The sequence below is a fragment of the Lissotriton helveticus genome, chromosome 10, assembly GCF_964261635.1.
Source record: "Lissotriton helveticus chromosome 10, aLisHel1.1, whole genome shotgun sequence".
In the NCBI taxonomy this organism is placed as follows: domain Eukaryota; kingdom Metazoa; phylum Chordata; class Amphibia; order Caudata; family Salamandridae; genus Lissotriton; species Lissotriton helveticus.
In genome coordinates this window covers 233,073,528-233,089,059 of record NC_136071.1, presented here as the reverse complement: position 1 = coordinate 233,089,059, position 15,532 = coordinate 233,073,528, and the positions used below count along the sequence as shown (strand labels likewise).

The 15,532-nt window shown below is 48.6% G+C and overlaps 1 protein-coding gene across 1 annotated transcript in view; it reads right to left on the bottom strand.

Moving 5' to 3' along the window:
* Positions 1-15,532, bottom strand: part of LOC144783988 (vomeronasal type-2 receptor 26-like) — a 159,839-nt gene that overhangs the window by 59,435 nt on the left and 84,872 nt on the right. Inside the window, exon 2 of the mRNA XM_078662703.1 lies at positions 3,189-3,983. Coding sequence (XP_078518829.1) covers positions 3,189-3,968 — 780 coding nt within the window. The 5' untranslated portion in view covers positions 3,969-3,983. The remainder of the gene's footprint in view (positions 1-3,188; positions 3,984-15,532) is intronic.

Below are 15,532 nucleotides of genomic sequence, written 5' to 3'. Positions count from 1 at the left end.
CAATGCCCTTCCCTCGAACCTATGGTCTATGAAAGAAGAGCACTGTTTTAAACGCAATCTGAAATCTTAGTTGTTTCACTGAGCATATCAGTAGGCTGGTCTTTGCTGTGATGGTTCATTTAGTCTGCTCAGCACCGGACACTCTTTGGGAAGCCATGGGCTCTAGAAATCATTATTATTATTAATATTTACTGACTTTGTCAGCCAGGTAAAAGTTCATATTTTGACTTGACTGAGGTTGGTACACCCCTAAAGGGGAAAGAATAAGACTAGAGGGAAGAAGGCATTCAGTAACCACAATGGACATGAGGTAGGAAAGTGTCCTGTTGTTTAAATCTGAGGAAAGGAAGGTACACAGGCTGTGGAGCTCAAAACCTACCTGCACTCCTTCAAAGAACTGCTTGACTGAGTTGTTGTTAAGTATTTCTGGCTAGAGAGAGTGTCCTCCTCAAGACTGAGAGCAAATAGCGCTGCCCAGTGTGACAGTGACATCCACCTTGTAATGTGGATCATCTTTGCCTTGCTCTCTACAAGATTTCTTGTGAGAGAGAGAGAGGAACTCCACCCCTTACCCTGCCCACATTGTCATTTGCATAGTGAGAAAAAAAGGGAGCTGAAAAAGTCTGTGGGACCCGTAGGTAAATATTGGACGATCTACAGGTGGAGGTTTTTTTTTCTCTGTGATCACAACTCCATACAGTTGTCACAAGTGTAGCCTATGGCACTGAAGACATCCTGACCAAGATTTACTTGTACTTTTAAGTCCGCGTTGTCACCTTTTTGACACAGCCCCAATGCAAAATATAAATCGGGATTTACTCAGCCACGCAAAGCCCGATTTGCATTGCTTTGTAGAAACAACGAGGGGTTCCGTGGGTTAAACAGAGGCATTCCCGGGCATCCACACATGGATTTTGATGCAAACCCAGATTTACTTAGAGTCTGTAAACTGCGGTGTGAGCCAAAATGGTGTGCCTACCTACTCATGGAGTAACAAGGAGAAATAGCTTTGTTTCTCTTTGTTACTCCCTCTTAGCATGTGTGCAGCATTCTGCTCACAGACACAGCAAGCATATGCAATGCTATAGGTCTCGCATTTGCGAAAGTTTGAGCTGTTGGCATTGTAAATGACAATGCCTTTTATTTACATGTTGGTTTTTAAAACAAAAATAAAAGGCATTGCCATTTACAATGCCAATAGCTTAAACTCTCGCCAATGCGAGACCTATTGCATTGCAAATGCTTTTTTTGAGGGGGGGAGACCCCCCAATCCCCCTTTTTCTAATTTTAGCCTTTACCACACATGCCTTTACTATGTATCTCGTAATAAAGGTATGTGTGGTAAAGGCTTTTGTGGTAACCAGGCATGCATTGAAATGCATGCGTGGTAAAAGGTTTGCGTGGAAACGGCCTACATCTCACCATCTGATAAACCGTCACCCATGGTAATATCTCACTTTTTACGAAAGCGAGTACATCTCCCCGCAATGGGAACGTAAAGTGTTGAAACACCCAAAGTGGCAATGCCAGAGGACCTTTATAAGAAACAGATTTCAAAACCCCCTTACAAGAGGTCTCGTGCTGTGCGAGCATTGCTGCGCACTGCAACGCTAGGCGCAAGACCTAAAAAGGAATACATGCACTAGCTCAATGCATAAGTGCACCATAGCTCTGCAAATATGGTACATTTCTGCTCTCTCCCTTTTCATACAACACAGTGAGCTAAGTTCCCTTGCTTCGTTGCACTGCATGAAAGTTTAGCAAATCTGGGATCCTGTGCTCTTCACCTTAGTGGCAGCCAGTAGCGGCTGGCACTAAACGAAAGTGGAGAGGCAGGTGGAAGTCGCGCTGGGTGGTGGCAACATTACAAGATAAACAAAAATGTACTTACATTCTCACCGAGTCCGCAGCCGCTTCTCCTCCATTGTGTCGTCCCTCCAGAACCAGGAAGCTCCCAGGCTCCCTCCCCTGTCCAATCACAACACTGCAATGCAGTGTTGTGATTGATCTGAGTGCCGTAGTTCGGCGCTCAGACTGGACCTGGGAAGGTTTGCATGTTTCTCACCAGGCTGTGTAATGCAGCCTGGTGAGGAACGTGCAAAGTGTGCATGACTGCTTGGGGCGGTCCGAGGGGGGCATCCAAGCAGTCATGAGCAATTTGGAGTGCGCAGCAGCCACTCCTCCTCCCGGACATCACGGGAGCCCAGCCCCACCCAACCTGGGAGTAAATAAAATGATAACCGAAAAAAAATCTGTTATTATAATATTATTTTTTTACACTACTCCGTGAGCAGTGGGGCGATGCTCCTCCGCCTTACCATAGGAGCCGCCCCTGCACTGGAAGCCTGGTAGTCGGTAATCCTGAAGGATCAACAGTCAAATCTAATCTTAGACTTTTAGCTTTCTTGTTACTAATAAAAAGACTATATGACCAAGTGAATTGCTAATCAACTTTGACAAAATATAATGGGCCTTATTTATGAGGCCATGAAAGAGTTTTGCGCTTCCGTTGCGTCACTTTTTGTGATGCATCGGAGGCGTAAAACATGCCTTCTGTTGCGCCCTATTTACAAAGTGACGTATCTAAGATGCGTCACTTTGTAAACCCCTGCGCTACATTATACCTGCATTAGGTATAATGTATGCTGGGTTGGCGTTCTCACGTAAGTAAGTCTCGTAGAAGTGATGCAGTGAAATCTACCATATTTCACTGTGCCACTTCTAGGATGCAAATGCGTCAGTATCTTACGCCTGCCTCACAGCAGGCGCAATACTGACGCAAGCCCTTTCACATGGGGCTTGCCCCATGTGAAAGGACACATTGCTGGAGTTGCGTCACTTTTGTGACACACTCCAGCAATGCGTCACTTTTGCGCCATACAGATACGTCAGAAATACTGACGTATCTGTAACTCCTTGCGGCATGATGCGTCATACAGTAAATATGACGCATCAATCATGTCGCAAGGAGGGCTCACTGAGAAGTGACGCATCGCTGCTTTCACGCAGCGATGCGTCACTTCTCATAAATGAGGCCCAATATTTGTACTGGAGGCTAGAGCTTATCAACGTGTGTGCCGATGAACGGCACCTCACACAAAAGTGGCGGTGGTCTAAGCAATGTGCGAGAGAAAAGAACGTTCCACTTCAAAACTGATTCTGGATGGTAAAACCTTCTCGAATTTTACCTGCCACGGTGCAAATGTTTTCTTGAGATTGTTTGGAGATTTTCCTGGTTCCAAGTCAGAGAAGTAGAGATTGTGCAAAGCTTGTGCCACAGCATGCACCGCGGCATACACACTGAAGGTAAGCCGGAAGTTGTCCACGTCATAGATTGCGGACCCCACCGTCCTCATGCTTATGTCGTCTTCACAAATGTTACGAATTGATTTTTTGGTGCCATTTGGGTAGCATGAAAATGTTAAATACCAGAGGAGATTAAGAAAAGGATTGTTTGGTGTATTTACGGGACTGGCATTAGAAAGGTATTCCTTTAAACCTGGTATCTCCCTTCTTGGTACAGATACAATCAGCGAGCCATTTAAATGTTTTAGGTATGGTTCAGCTAGGCCTTCTGCAATAAAGGCTAGTGAAGCAGGTATGATGAGAACTTTGTCAGGAACAGAAGTCATTTCCAAGGCAATTAGTATATAATAGAATAACTCGGTGTTGGAGTAGGTGATAATCACATTTGCAGTGGAGTTCCTCACAATTTGCATTGGCGTTTCTAAGTCCATTTTGTGAATTAATCTTATCGAGAAGGCAACACATATGCCATTGCTTGCCATCTTGGTCCTCAGCTGCTCACTCGCTCCTTGACTGATCTCATCATCACTTACAATCATCCCGACCCAGGTCCAGCCAAAGTGCTTCAGTAGCTTGATGATCACCTCATGTTGCATGAGCTCACTTGGGACAGTCCGGTAAAATGCAGGGAACAACACGCGGTTGTTGAACATGGTGTCCATTGCGCCATAGCTAACCTGTGGAGAAACACAAGACAGGTGAGCACATCCGTTCATGCATGTCTCTCGGGTACGGCAAAGGCAAAGGCGTACGTTTGGAAGTCGCACTCAATTCTAATAGACACAGTTCAGACTAGAGGGACCATAAGAAGGGGAAAGTTTAAAGCTTGTCTATACAATGCTTCTTTAGAGGCTAGGGCCTCATTTTTGAGGCTGTGCGTCACTTTTACGCCGCCGGTGTGTCACTTTTTGTGACGTACAAGTGGCGTAAAAAGTGCGCCTTGTTGCGCCATATTTACAAAGTGACGCATCTAGGTAGATGCGTCACTTTGTAAACCCCTGCGCCACATTATACCTGCGCCAGGTATAATGTATGCAAGGGGGGCATTTTGACGCAAGAAAGGGTCATGGAAGTGACGCAGTGAAATCTATAAGATTTCACTGCGCCATTTCTTGGCCGCTAATGCGTCAAAATCTTACGCCTGCTTCATGGCAGGCGTAAGACTGACGTAGGCACTAACAACATGGGACTTGCCCATGTGAAAGTACACATTGCTGGAGAGGCGTCGCTTTTGTGACACACTCCAGCAATGCTCACTTTTGCGCCTACAGATACGTCAGAACTACTGACGTATCTGTAACTCCTTGCGACATGATGCGTCATATTATAAATATGACGCATCAATCATGTCGCAAGGAGTGCGCACTGAGAAGTGACGCATCACTGCTTTCACGCAGAGATGCGTCATTTCTCATAAATGAGGCCCTATGTTTTTTGCTTAAGCTGTCACCCAAATTTTCAAGTTGCTCCTATAGAAACATGATTACAAACTTCTGAACTACACTACTACTGTTGTGCATGTCTGTGTGTGCATTTATGCAGGTATGTGGAGCAAGGTTGTGCTATTTATTACCATTGTCAAGGAGGGGGAGGAGCCTGGACTCACAACCATTAACCAGTGTCATCTATTTTTTTTTTTAAACGTGTTTGTATTGCTTTAACTTATATAAAAAAACAAGACTGTAGCATTGCGATCAGCAGCAATACAATGATAATGGATCGCAGTGTCAAGACTTGACTGGAGAGCCATGTCTTCACCCTCCCCACGCCCCTCGAAGCAATGATTACATACATGAAAGTCATGGTCATGGTACTTGGTGTCAGCAGGGGGCTCCTCAGAATCTCATCTCACATCACCACTGACCATATCGCCCCTTCTGTGCGCCTGACCTCTCCGTTTCACTCCCCCCACACCCCTTCTCCACATGCATCCAGCATGTTCACCTCCCTCATCTGTCCCCTCCCGGTCAGTACCAGTGTGCCCATTTCTGCTTCCTGAACTCTTTCCAGTTACGCCACCAAGACCAGCAAATCCTTTTCCAATCTGTTGCCCATCCAAATATGAGTCTTCTACGCCAGGGCCCATTCTACAACACCCCAGCCCCACGGGGACGCTTACGGAATGTGCTGCGTCAACCATCCCATTGCCACACGCCACTTAGCAATGACGGATGCCTGCAGCAAAAATGTCCATTGTATTGCACCCCCCATGAGGTACCTTAATCCTACCCGGAAGACACTGTCCAGGAGCCTCCTCCAACGGGATCGCAGTTACCCTGCTCATTCTTGCAGTTACCAGTGCCTAGTATGTGTGGGACACATCCAGGTAATGTACAAGAAGGAGGCACCCGCCGCTTCGCTTCTTGGACAGTCCGCTGACCTATTAGCATACGGATGTATGTCATCATAACGCATGCTTTTACTACGCATGCCTTTACAACACAGGTTTTACAACGCAAGTCGTTACAACGACTTGCGTTGGGGGGGGCGCTGGATAGTGGAATAGTTTAATTTACTATTCCAACTCCAGTCCCCGTGGATAGTAGGGAATGTTTTGGATAGTAAATTAAACTATTCCCTATCCTACAGCGACCCCAGCGCAATTCGTTGTAATAACTTTCGTTGTAAAACCTGCATTGTAAAGGTACTGCGTATTGAAAGTTGCGTCGTAAAGGATGTTTCCCTTAGCATACATTCTACTCGGTTTAATTGGTGTCAGATAGGTGCAGTGTACATAATTAAAATGGATCAATTTACAGGACACCCGACGCACAAGCGAATATGTCTCAGCCCACACTGTGTCCGTGACAGGTTCCTCCAAGTTATCCACCCAAAAGTGCCTAGCCTTGCAAATCCCCTTAGCCCTGCCTCTATTAAGCATGCCATAAACAACAGCCAACTTGCATCTCCCACTGTCAGCAACAGTTGCAGCATTTCTGATTGGCGGGGGTCCTCCGGAAAACCAGATCTCCCTGGTAATAATGGCAATTTTAGCATGTTGTAAAAAGTGCGCCGCTACTATCGCAAACTCAACTTGCACAGCTTCAAACCTTACAAACAGCTCTTCCGTATATAAGTCACCCAGCATCTCACAGACCTCTTCTCGAAAGCGAGCTATGGACCTATTCTCATTAATATATTTAAAGGGCGTCAATGACAATACACTTAACTCAGTCACAAATGGTGGCCTCTTCAGGACCCTGTCAATTACTCTCTCCCATATTGCTGCAGTTCGCCGCACCAAGGGGGTCATTACGATGGCGGTGAAAACACCATCTCGAAGCACTTACCCGCCCACCATATTACAATGTGGGCGGTGTGCTGGCGGACGCAAAGTCCGTCCACCACGGGTCTGCCACAGGCAATCATTCTGATTGCTTGGCGTACCCACCAAGCATCTCTAAAATGGTGACTTGCCTAGCAGGCAATGTCCGCCTGTGAGAAGTTGGCCTGGTATATGCTGCCCACTAGTTATAGTGTTGTAAAATTTACAGGTGTGTAACCCATATACCAATTCAGGACTGGGTAGGTAAGGTGCAACAAAGAAACAATGGCCTGAGAGGTAAGGATATGTAGACAATTAAAACATGTATGCATACAGCATTACTTGTAAAGAAAGAAGGAGAATACTTGTTTGTATGAGAAAAGATAGTTAATCATCTTTATATTCATAACATTAGTTTCATGGTCGGACGTTATACAGTTAGGAACAGCACTGCATGAATTGAATTGATGACAACCATATAAAACCTACCTACTGTGATATCACGGTGTCACATGTGTTTTCTGAGCCACTCACTGTAAATTATCTGCACCTTATTCACAGTGCGCAGTCCACGCTGTTCACTTTCACTTGCGTCGCCACCTTCACTTTGTACAATTTTTTGCACCAAGTTTTATATGGTTGTCATCAATTCAATTCATGCAGTGCTGTTCCTAACTCTATAACGTCCGACCATGAAACTAATGTTATGAATATAAAGATGATTAACTATCTTTTCTCATACAAACGAGTATTCTCCTTCTTTCTTTACAAGTAATGCTGTATGCATACATGTTTTAATTGTCTACATATCCTTACCTCTCAGGACATTGTTTCTTTGTTGCACTAGTTATAGAGGGGACCTTGCACCAGTCCAAACAACCCATTTTGATGATAGGTTTAAGACAAGCTTTATTGAAAGCTATCCTAGTGGTAGCTGTGGAGAGCAGCCTTCAGGCTACGTCTTGAAGGAGTGTAAAGCAGCTTGGTTTACCAGATTATCACCTCTTGAATGTCTAAATGAAAGGAGAACCACACAAGGTATATATAAAATATATGTATTTATTACTAAACACTCTCTACTAACCTCTTTATGGGATTAGAGAGCAAGATATACAATATAAACACAACAGAACGTAAGTAAATAGCACAATATACAATGGGCCCCAGAGGAAGACCAAACCATATATTACGAAAGTGGTATAAGAACCACGCCTTGACTAGACACAGTGTCTAGAGCACGTAGAATCGCTGGGACCCCAAGGAATCACCCAAGTTAGTGACACAGGGGACCCAAGGGGGACGCGTGCAGTGTGAGAACACAGCTGCGAGCTCCGTACAATCCTATGGGAAGGTCGCAGTTGGAATATTAAAGATTAAGGACACTTCGGAGAGGACTTGGAGAAAACCCTTTTAAACTTAGAAGGTTCTAAGGTCAGCACCCACGTGAGCACTAGAGGACTTGTGTTACCTCACCCAGGGAAGCCGGGTGCATAGGTTTCAAATGGTGTCGGGAATCATCGCTGTTTTCAATTGGGAGTTGCTGCAAAGTTCTGCTGCCATGGAAAGGAAAAGTGTCTGATGTGATCCAAGCCTGTATCAGAGCTGTGAAGAACCTGAAAGCAGAGTGGACAGAGTCTGAGCCACTTCAGGGTGACCAGGGGCGCAGTAGACCAATGCCCACCAATGTCGGGTGTTTCACGTGCAAAGAGGTGAAGCTTGACTCCGCTGCCACGGGGACCAGGAGACGTCGATGATGACCAGAGTCCACAGGCGAGCTGTCCCATGAAGGATGTCGAGTGCTGGGGAAGTCGGTCTCCGGATCATAGACCAACAAGCCTTGGCAACAGCAACCCACTTAGTGAGAGTAAAAAGGCTTTGAGACGGACCAGCAAGGTCCTGGTGACTCCCCAAGCGATGGAGAGTCAGGACACATCTGGAGCAACCAGGTAAGCCCGTTCAAAGTTACAGTAACCTTCTCAGGGACCCACAAGTTGACAGACAAGGGATTGCGAAGGGACCTAGAGAGGAATCACTAAATACCAGCCCACGGGTCACTCTTGGAGTGTAGGCCAGTAATCTTAAGTGGAATCACTGCTCAGGGTCTGGAATACAAGTAGCCCAAAGCACAGCCTCAGCATATGCTGCTGCAAATATGCACAGTGTCCAGGGTATCGAGTTGCACGGTCCCCACCAGATCTTGGATCTCAGGTTTGCTGAGAGCATGGATCGGCCTTGGGAAAGCTTGAAACCCCACCTCTGTGTTGCAAAGTCTTCAGAGTCCTTCGGGAGCTGCGTAGTTGTAAACCGGACAGATGCGTCTTTTTTGCCTGACTTGCAGGGGAGAAACTCCTTCACTCCAAGGGAGATGCTTCGGTCATACAACGAAGTGTAGATAGTTGAAGTTCTCTGATTCTGTAGCAGAGTTTTGTTCAGGTAAATCTAAAGTCCTGTAGTCAGGGGTTCCTACTTCATACCCAAGGAAGGGGTGGGACAAACTCTGCGGACCCACCTATGGGAGGGTCAGGACAGAGGAATGGTTTCTCCCATATCCTTTGTCCAGTTTCGCATTAGAGCAGGGGCTGAGTGCCCCTGCAACCTGTTTGAGCTGGAATATGCACAGGGACACCAAACGTGCCCCCAGTGCACACATCAAAGCACTCTTGGAGTGCACCCACCAAGCCCCAATACATTAAAGCCTGTCCGGGGGGTGGTCACACCTCCCTGTGACAGGAAACCTATTATCAAGCCTTCCCCTGCTGGAGTTTCGTCCAGTAGCAGGAGGGCAGACTTGTGTCTGTGGCTGCAGCATCCATTTTGTGATGCCAGGGTCGAGGAAAGCTGGTACCTGGAAGCCCAGTGCCCCACACTGGTGATTCTACCATGGAGGAATCATACCTCCCACACCAGTTACTGGTGTTGAGGTATGATTCCAAGGTGTTTGACACCAAACACAACATAGTTCTGTGCAGCCATATTAAAGTTAGCATTTACAGCAAGGTTATAATTTACTTAACCGCATGTGTGCAGCCGCGATTTTCGCGCTGTGCGGCTTTTTTACAAAAACCGCGTTACATGACGAGCTGAGTTCGTCATGAGCATGCGAGCGGCGCAACTCATGACGAGCTCAGCTCGTCATGAGCATGGAAGGGGTTAAAAGTATATGGTCGAGGCTGCATCACTAACAACCCCGGAGGATTGATTCCGAAGGCTGAAGAGGGGCTCTGCTGATGCATGTGCATCCTCTCACAAAAAAACCAGCACCCTGCCTTCAGGATTGATAAGGCCTGCCATAGGGGTGACTGATAGGTTTATATGAGTAATTATAAGGTAAATATAGGGTACCTTTATCTGAGTAACGGGTGCATACACCACCTTACACAGGCTGCTGTAGCAGACCTGTTATGTCATTTTGCATGGTCTCTCAGGGGTGGCATAATACATGCTGCAGCCCATGAGACACCTCTGGTGTGCCCTGGGTATATAGGATACCATATACTAGGGACTTATAAGGGTACCCTAGAATCCAATCTGTGGTGTACCTAAAGTACATGCAATCATTTTAAGAGAGGAAGCAGTAGGCTGGGGTCCTCGATAGCAGGGCCCCAGACAGACTAAAGTCGATAAACAGTGAAACATCAGCAAAAAGTGGGGGTAACTATAAGAAGCAGATCCTACTCTCCTACACAACCCCCCCAAACATAAGGACATTAAACTAACCTTGCCCACTTGAGTCGTCCTGTTCTAGTGATAATTTCTGGAGAGTCCATGTGCATTAGCATGGTTACTCCCAGGTCTATGATCCACTGTATAGTCTATACCCTGTAGGGAAATGGACCACCTCAAAAGTTTGGGGTTTACACCCTTCATCTGTTTTAGCCATAAGAGGGGCTTATGGTCTGTCTGAACAATGTAGTGAGGGCCAAACAAGTATGGCCTCAGCTTCTTCAGAGCCCAAATCACAGCAAATGCCTCCCGCTCAATGGCTGACCAATAATTCTCTCTGGGGGTTAGCATTCTGCTAATAAAAGCTACTGGCTGATCCTGACCTCTATCATTCAAATGTGATAACACAACCCCTACCCCCAAACTCAGGTGCATCTGTTTGGACAATGAATTATTTTGGGTAGTTAAGACTTTGCAGAATGGGAGCAGTGCACATGGCTTCAGGTCCTCAAATGCCTTTTGATAGCGAACTGTCCACTGAACTTTCTTTGGCATTCTCTTAGAAGTTAAGTCATTCAAAGGGGTCACTATGGATCCATAACCTTTGACAAATCTTCTATAGTATCCAGTCAGACCCAAGAAAGCTCTGACCTGAGTCTGGGTGGTTGGAGCAACCCAGTACATGGTGGTCTGGATTTTGCTTTGCAATGGTTGAACCTGGCCTCCACCCACAAGATGGCCCAGGTACACAACCTGACTCTGCCCTATCTGGCACTTGGTGGCCTTGATAGTGAGGCCTGCTTTCTGCAGGGCCTCCAAACCATTTCTCAGGTGGACCAGGTGATCCTCCCAGGTGGAGCTAAAGACAGCAATATCATCTAGATATGCTGCACTATAGGCTTCCAGGCCTGTAAGGACTTTGTTTACCAAACTTTGAAAAGTGGCAGGTGCATTTTTTAGGTTTAAAGTATTTTATTTTTGAAGACAATACAAACAAATGAAACAGTTGTCCCGAAGAGTTAGTGCCATGGTACCGCTATGTAGGAGCGCAGCCAGCGTGCAAGGCTCTGTTATCATGATGTCCATCAGAGCATGGTGCTGGGTGCGTATGCGGCAACAACAACTTCAAAGACAAACAACCCCATCCCGAACTCCCCCCCCCTTTCCCCCCCGGATCCCCTCCTGCCATCCCCCCGTACCGTGCCAAAGTCGCCCTCCCATGGCACTCCCCTCAGTGCGCCCTCCCCTCTCATTCGTCCACCATCCCAAACTCAATGGTCAGTTGGAGCCGCCGATGACGTTAATCTCAACAATCGGAGATACCGGGGGCACGTAAGTTCTCTAAATTCCGTCACTAGTAAGGAGTGGAACGGCTGCCACAGGTCATTAAACTTTTCCATCTCTCCTGCCACCATAAGGGACAACTTCTCCATCCCCAGGACATGCCACAACCTGTGCAACCAACCGGTAGTGGAAGGGAGCGTGGTGGTGCGCCAGTGAACGAGTATGTTCTGGACAGCAGAGCCCAATGCAATCTCTATCTGCCTACCCCTGCGGGATTTCAAAGGGTACATCAGCCCGTTGGGCAAGCCCAGCAGGACATATGCGGGGAAGCGAGGCAGTTCAATGTCAAAGCGCAAGTCAATCTCGTCCAAGACCTCTTTCCAATAGGGGCATAGTAGGGGGCAGTCCCATAGAACATGTGTAAGTGTGCCTACCTGCCCACATTCCCTCCAACAAGTGTACACAATGTTATGGTTCATTTCATGCAGTCTCTCCGGTGTATAATACCAGTATGTGGATACCTTAGTTAACGTTTCGGTGAGTCCGGTATGGTACGCGGAATGTCGTGCCCGGTAGGAAATGTGGTCCCATTCTGTGTGACTCAGAGCTCTCCCCAGTTCTCGTTCCCAGCGTTCCCGTCCCGGATTATAAATGTGAAAAGAAGAAGGCTGCAGAAGCTTATATAGGTCCGAGATGAGTTTTGAGTCCGAGGTGCGTGTCACGAGCCACTTCTCATAAGGTTTGAGGTTTCTGTCTGCCGATTCGCGCACCTGCGGCTGAAGCGCCCAATTACGCACTTGCATATACCGCATCCGTTCGGTCTCGGGCAGATGGTATTCTCGCCTGAGATCTGGAAACGAGAGGACGCCGTCTGGGCCGTATACATGGAACAGCGCACTGCATCTTGCAGCCCGCCAGTGTGCGAAAGCCCCGGGCTCCATCCCGGGATGAAAATCTGGGTTCCCAATCAATGGCGTGAACGGCAAGGGGAAGGTGGTGAGGTCATGTGTAGCGTTAGTGGCATCCCACACTCGCATCGGAACCCGCGTGACGAAGGACGCATACAGGTTGGGGGGACGGTGAGCCCTGCGCAGGAAGGGCACCTCTTGCAAGGTCCGGTCCGCAACCGCCTGGTCCTGAAAAAGCCAGTGCTTATCTGACTCCCACCTTCTCCACTCCACGAGATATCGTAGTTGTGCCGCTTGGAAATACCTGTGGAGATCCGGTATGCCCAGTCCCCCTGCCTCAGGGGCCAGTGTGGATAAGGCTCTCTTGAGTATGGGTTTGCGGCCCTGCCAGACGAAGCGCGCCAGGTCTGCTTGAGTCTGCCGGATCCATCCTTTCGGGGGCTGAAGCGGCAGAGCTCGGAATAGATATAGCACCTGCGGCAGGAGAGTCATCTTCACTGCGGCTATTCTGCCCAGCCAAGACAGGGTTCCCTTGTTCCATCGGGCTAACTCCTCTTTAATTTTCTTACCTAAGGCCGCGTAGTTGGCGATCACCATAGTAGGTAGGGAGGGTGCCGATAGAATGCCTAAGTATGGCACTAGATCTCTAGACCAGTGCATGGGGAAGAGGCCCTGCAGTTCGGTTCTTGTGGCGGCAGTCAGCGAGATGTCAAGGGCCGCAGATTTCCCCATATTCATCCTAAAGCCTGCAACAGCAGCAAAGTCCTCCAGCTCAGTGATACAAGCAGGTAGTGCCCTCCTTGGGTCAGTTAGCGTTAGTATAATATCGTCTGCATAGAGGCTGATGGTGTGCGTATACCTCCCCATCCGTATGCCAGTCGCATTCGGATTTTGGCGTATCCTTTGGAGAAAGGGCTCCATATAGAGAGCAAAGAGCAGTGGTGATAATGGGCACCCTTGTCTGGTGCCCCGCTCTATCGAAAACTTCTGAGAACTACAGCCATTCACCCGTACCACCGCAGATGGAAATCTGTAGCAGTTGAATACCAGGGTGCGAAATTTCTCCCCTATGCCCACCTTCGACAGAACCTTCTCCAAGTAGGGCCAATGTACCCGGTCGAAGGCCTTCACCGCGTAGATCGCTAGCAGCATCCTCTCCCCAGGGATTCGGGAGGCCTTCTCCAGTATGTGGACCACTCTCTTGGTATTGTCCACTGTCTGCCTCCCGGGGATAAACCCTGCCTGATCTGGGTCCACCAGTCCCGGCAGATGAGGTGCCAGGCGGGCCGCCAGGATCCCAGTGTACAGTTTGAGGTCAACGTTCAAAAGGGAAATCGGCCTATAGGAGCCGCACTGAGTCCGGTCCTTTCCAGGCTTGGGGATGACCGACACCGATGCCTGAAGTAGATCCGGGGGATAGCTCCAGGCGCGGAGAATGAGTTAAAGAGGCGCGTAAGGAGAGGCGCTAACTACGGGCAAAACGTTTTATAAAAAAGAGACGTGTAACCGTCAGGGCCCGGAGCCTTCACGTGTTTGAGCCTGGAGATGGCTGTAATCACCTCCTCAGCCCGAATGTCTCGTTCTAGATGTTCCGCCTGTTCCGAGGTGAGGGAGGGGAGGTCAACCGAGTCCAGATACTCTGCCTCCGCCTGTGCCGAAGGGGGCTCACCCGCATACAGTTCGGCGTAGAATCGACGGAAGCCTTCTGCTATCTGGGTATCCTCCGAGGCCGTCACCCCGGCAGAGACCGATAGCTCCTTCAAGTGTTTTTGATGCGATACTCGGAGCTTATTCGCCAGGAGCCGGCCACACCTATCGCCGCCCGTGTAGTATGCATGTTTCAAGCGTAACTCAGCGTATTCTGCCCTGTCCATGTCTAACGCTGACAGGAGTTTCTTTGCGGCTTTAAGTTGCTTCCAGACTCTTGGAGCCCCGGTTCTCTGATGCACCTGTTCCAGCTCACGCACTTTACTGGTGAGTTCGTCCGTCTTTTGTTTCCGTTCTCTATTCTCCGCCGAGGAGACGGCAATGAATTCACCTCTAAGCACCGCCTTCAGTGCAGCCCACTGTATCGCCCTGGTGGTGTCAGCATTATCATTGTGCGTCTGGTATTCGCGAATTGCGTCCTGTATGTGTTCCACCACCGCCTTCTTATGCAGAAGAGTATCCCTAAGGCGCCACACCCCACGTGAGGGAGATATCGGTGGTAGCCGGAAACTGCCTACGACAGGGGCATGGACCGACAGCGAGAGAACCCCTATTTCCGAAGCTATGGCCAGGTCACAGACCGGTCCTGTGACCAGAAGGTGGTCCAGTCTCGCGTAGGTCTTATGTGCGTGTGAGTAATAGGAGTAGTCCCGGGCGGTAGGATGGAGGCGGCGCCAAAGATCGTGCAGATCTAGGTCGTCCAATTGGGACTTGCCCGTCTGCGAGATCTCCCCCGTCTGTGGGTATCGCTGCGCCGATCTATCCAAGGACGAATCGAAGACCATATTTAGGTCCCCTCCTATGATTATGTGCCTATCTGGGGTGGTCGCGATATCCACCAAGGCCGAGTGAAGGAACCATTCCTGATGTTCGTTGGGACTATATATCGAGCCAATGGTAAACACCAGACCCCCCAGCTTCACCCTGTAAGCTAGGAGCCTCCCTTTCTGTTCTACCACTTTGTGTAGGACCTCCCCTCTAAACTTTCTGGACACTAGGATCGCATCCCCTGCCGTCTTGGTGGTGTTGGAGGAGAAAAACTGCGTTGGAAATTTCGGGGACCTCATCCTTTGGCAATCTCTGGCCAGAAGGTGTGTCTCCTGCAAAAGACAAAGATCAGCCTGTGTGTTTTCTAGCAGGGACAGCACCGCCCTCCTTTTGACCGGGTTATTCAGCCCTTTTACATTAAGAGTAACGACCTTAAGGGCTGTCATCGATGCGGGTAAGAGTAGAGCCCAATCAGCGAGTCACGGCCCGGGAGGGGCGGTGCCAGTGCAAGTAGTGTGTAGAACTATTGTGGGGTTAGAACAAATGCAGCAGCAATACAGTACGGTCCCCGTCCCTCCCCCTCCAACTCCCCTGAAACTTCCCTCCCGCAGCCCGTCCCTTCCCACCCCCG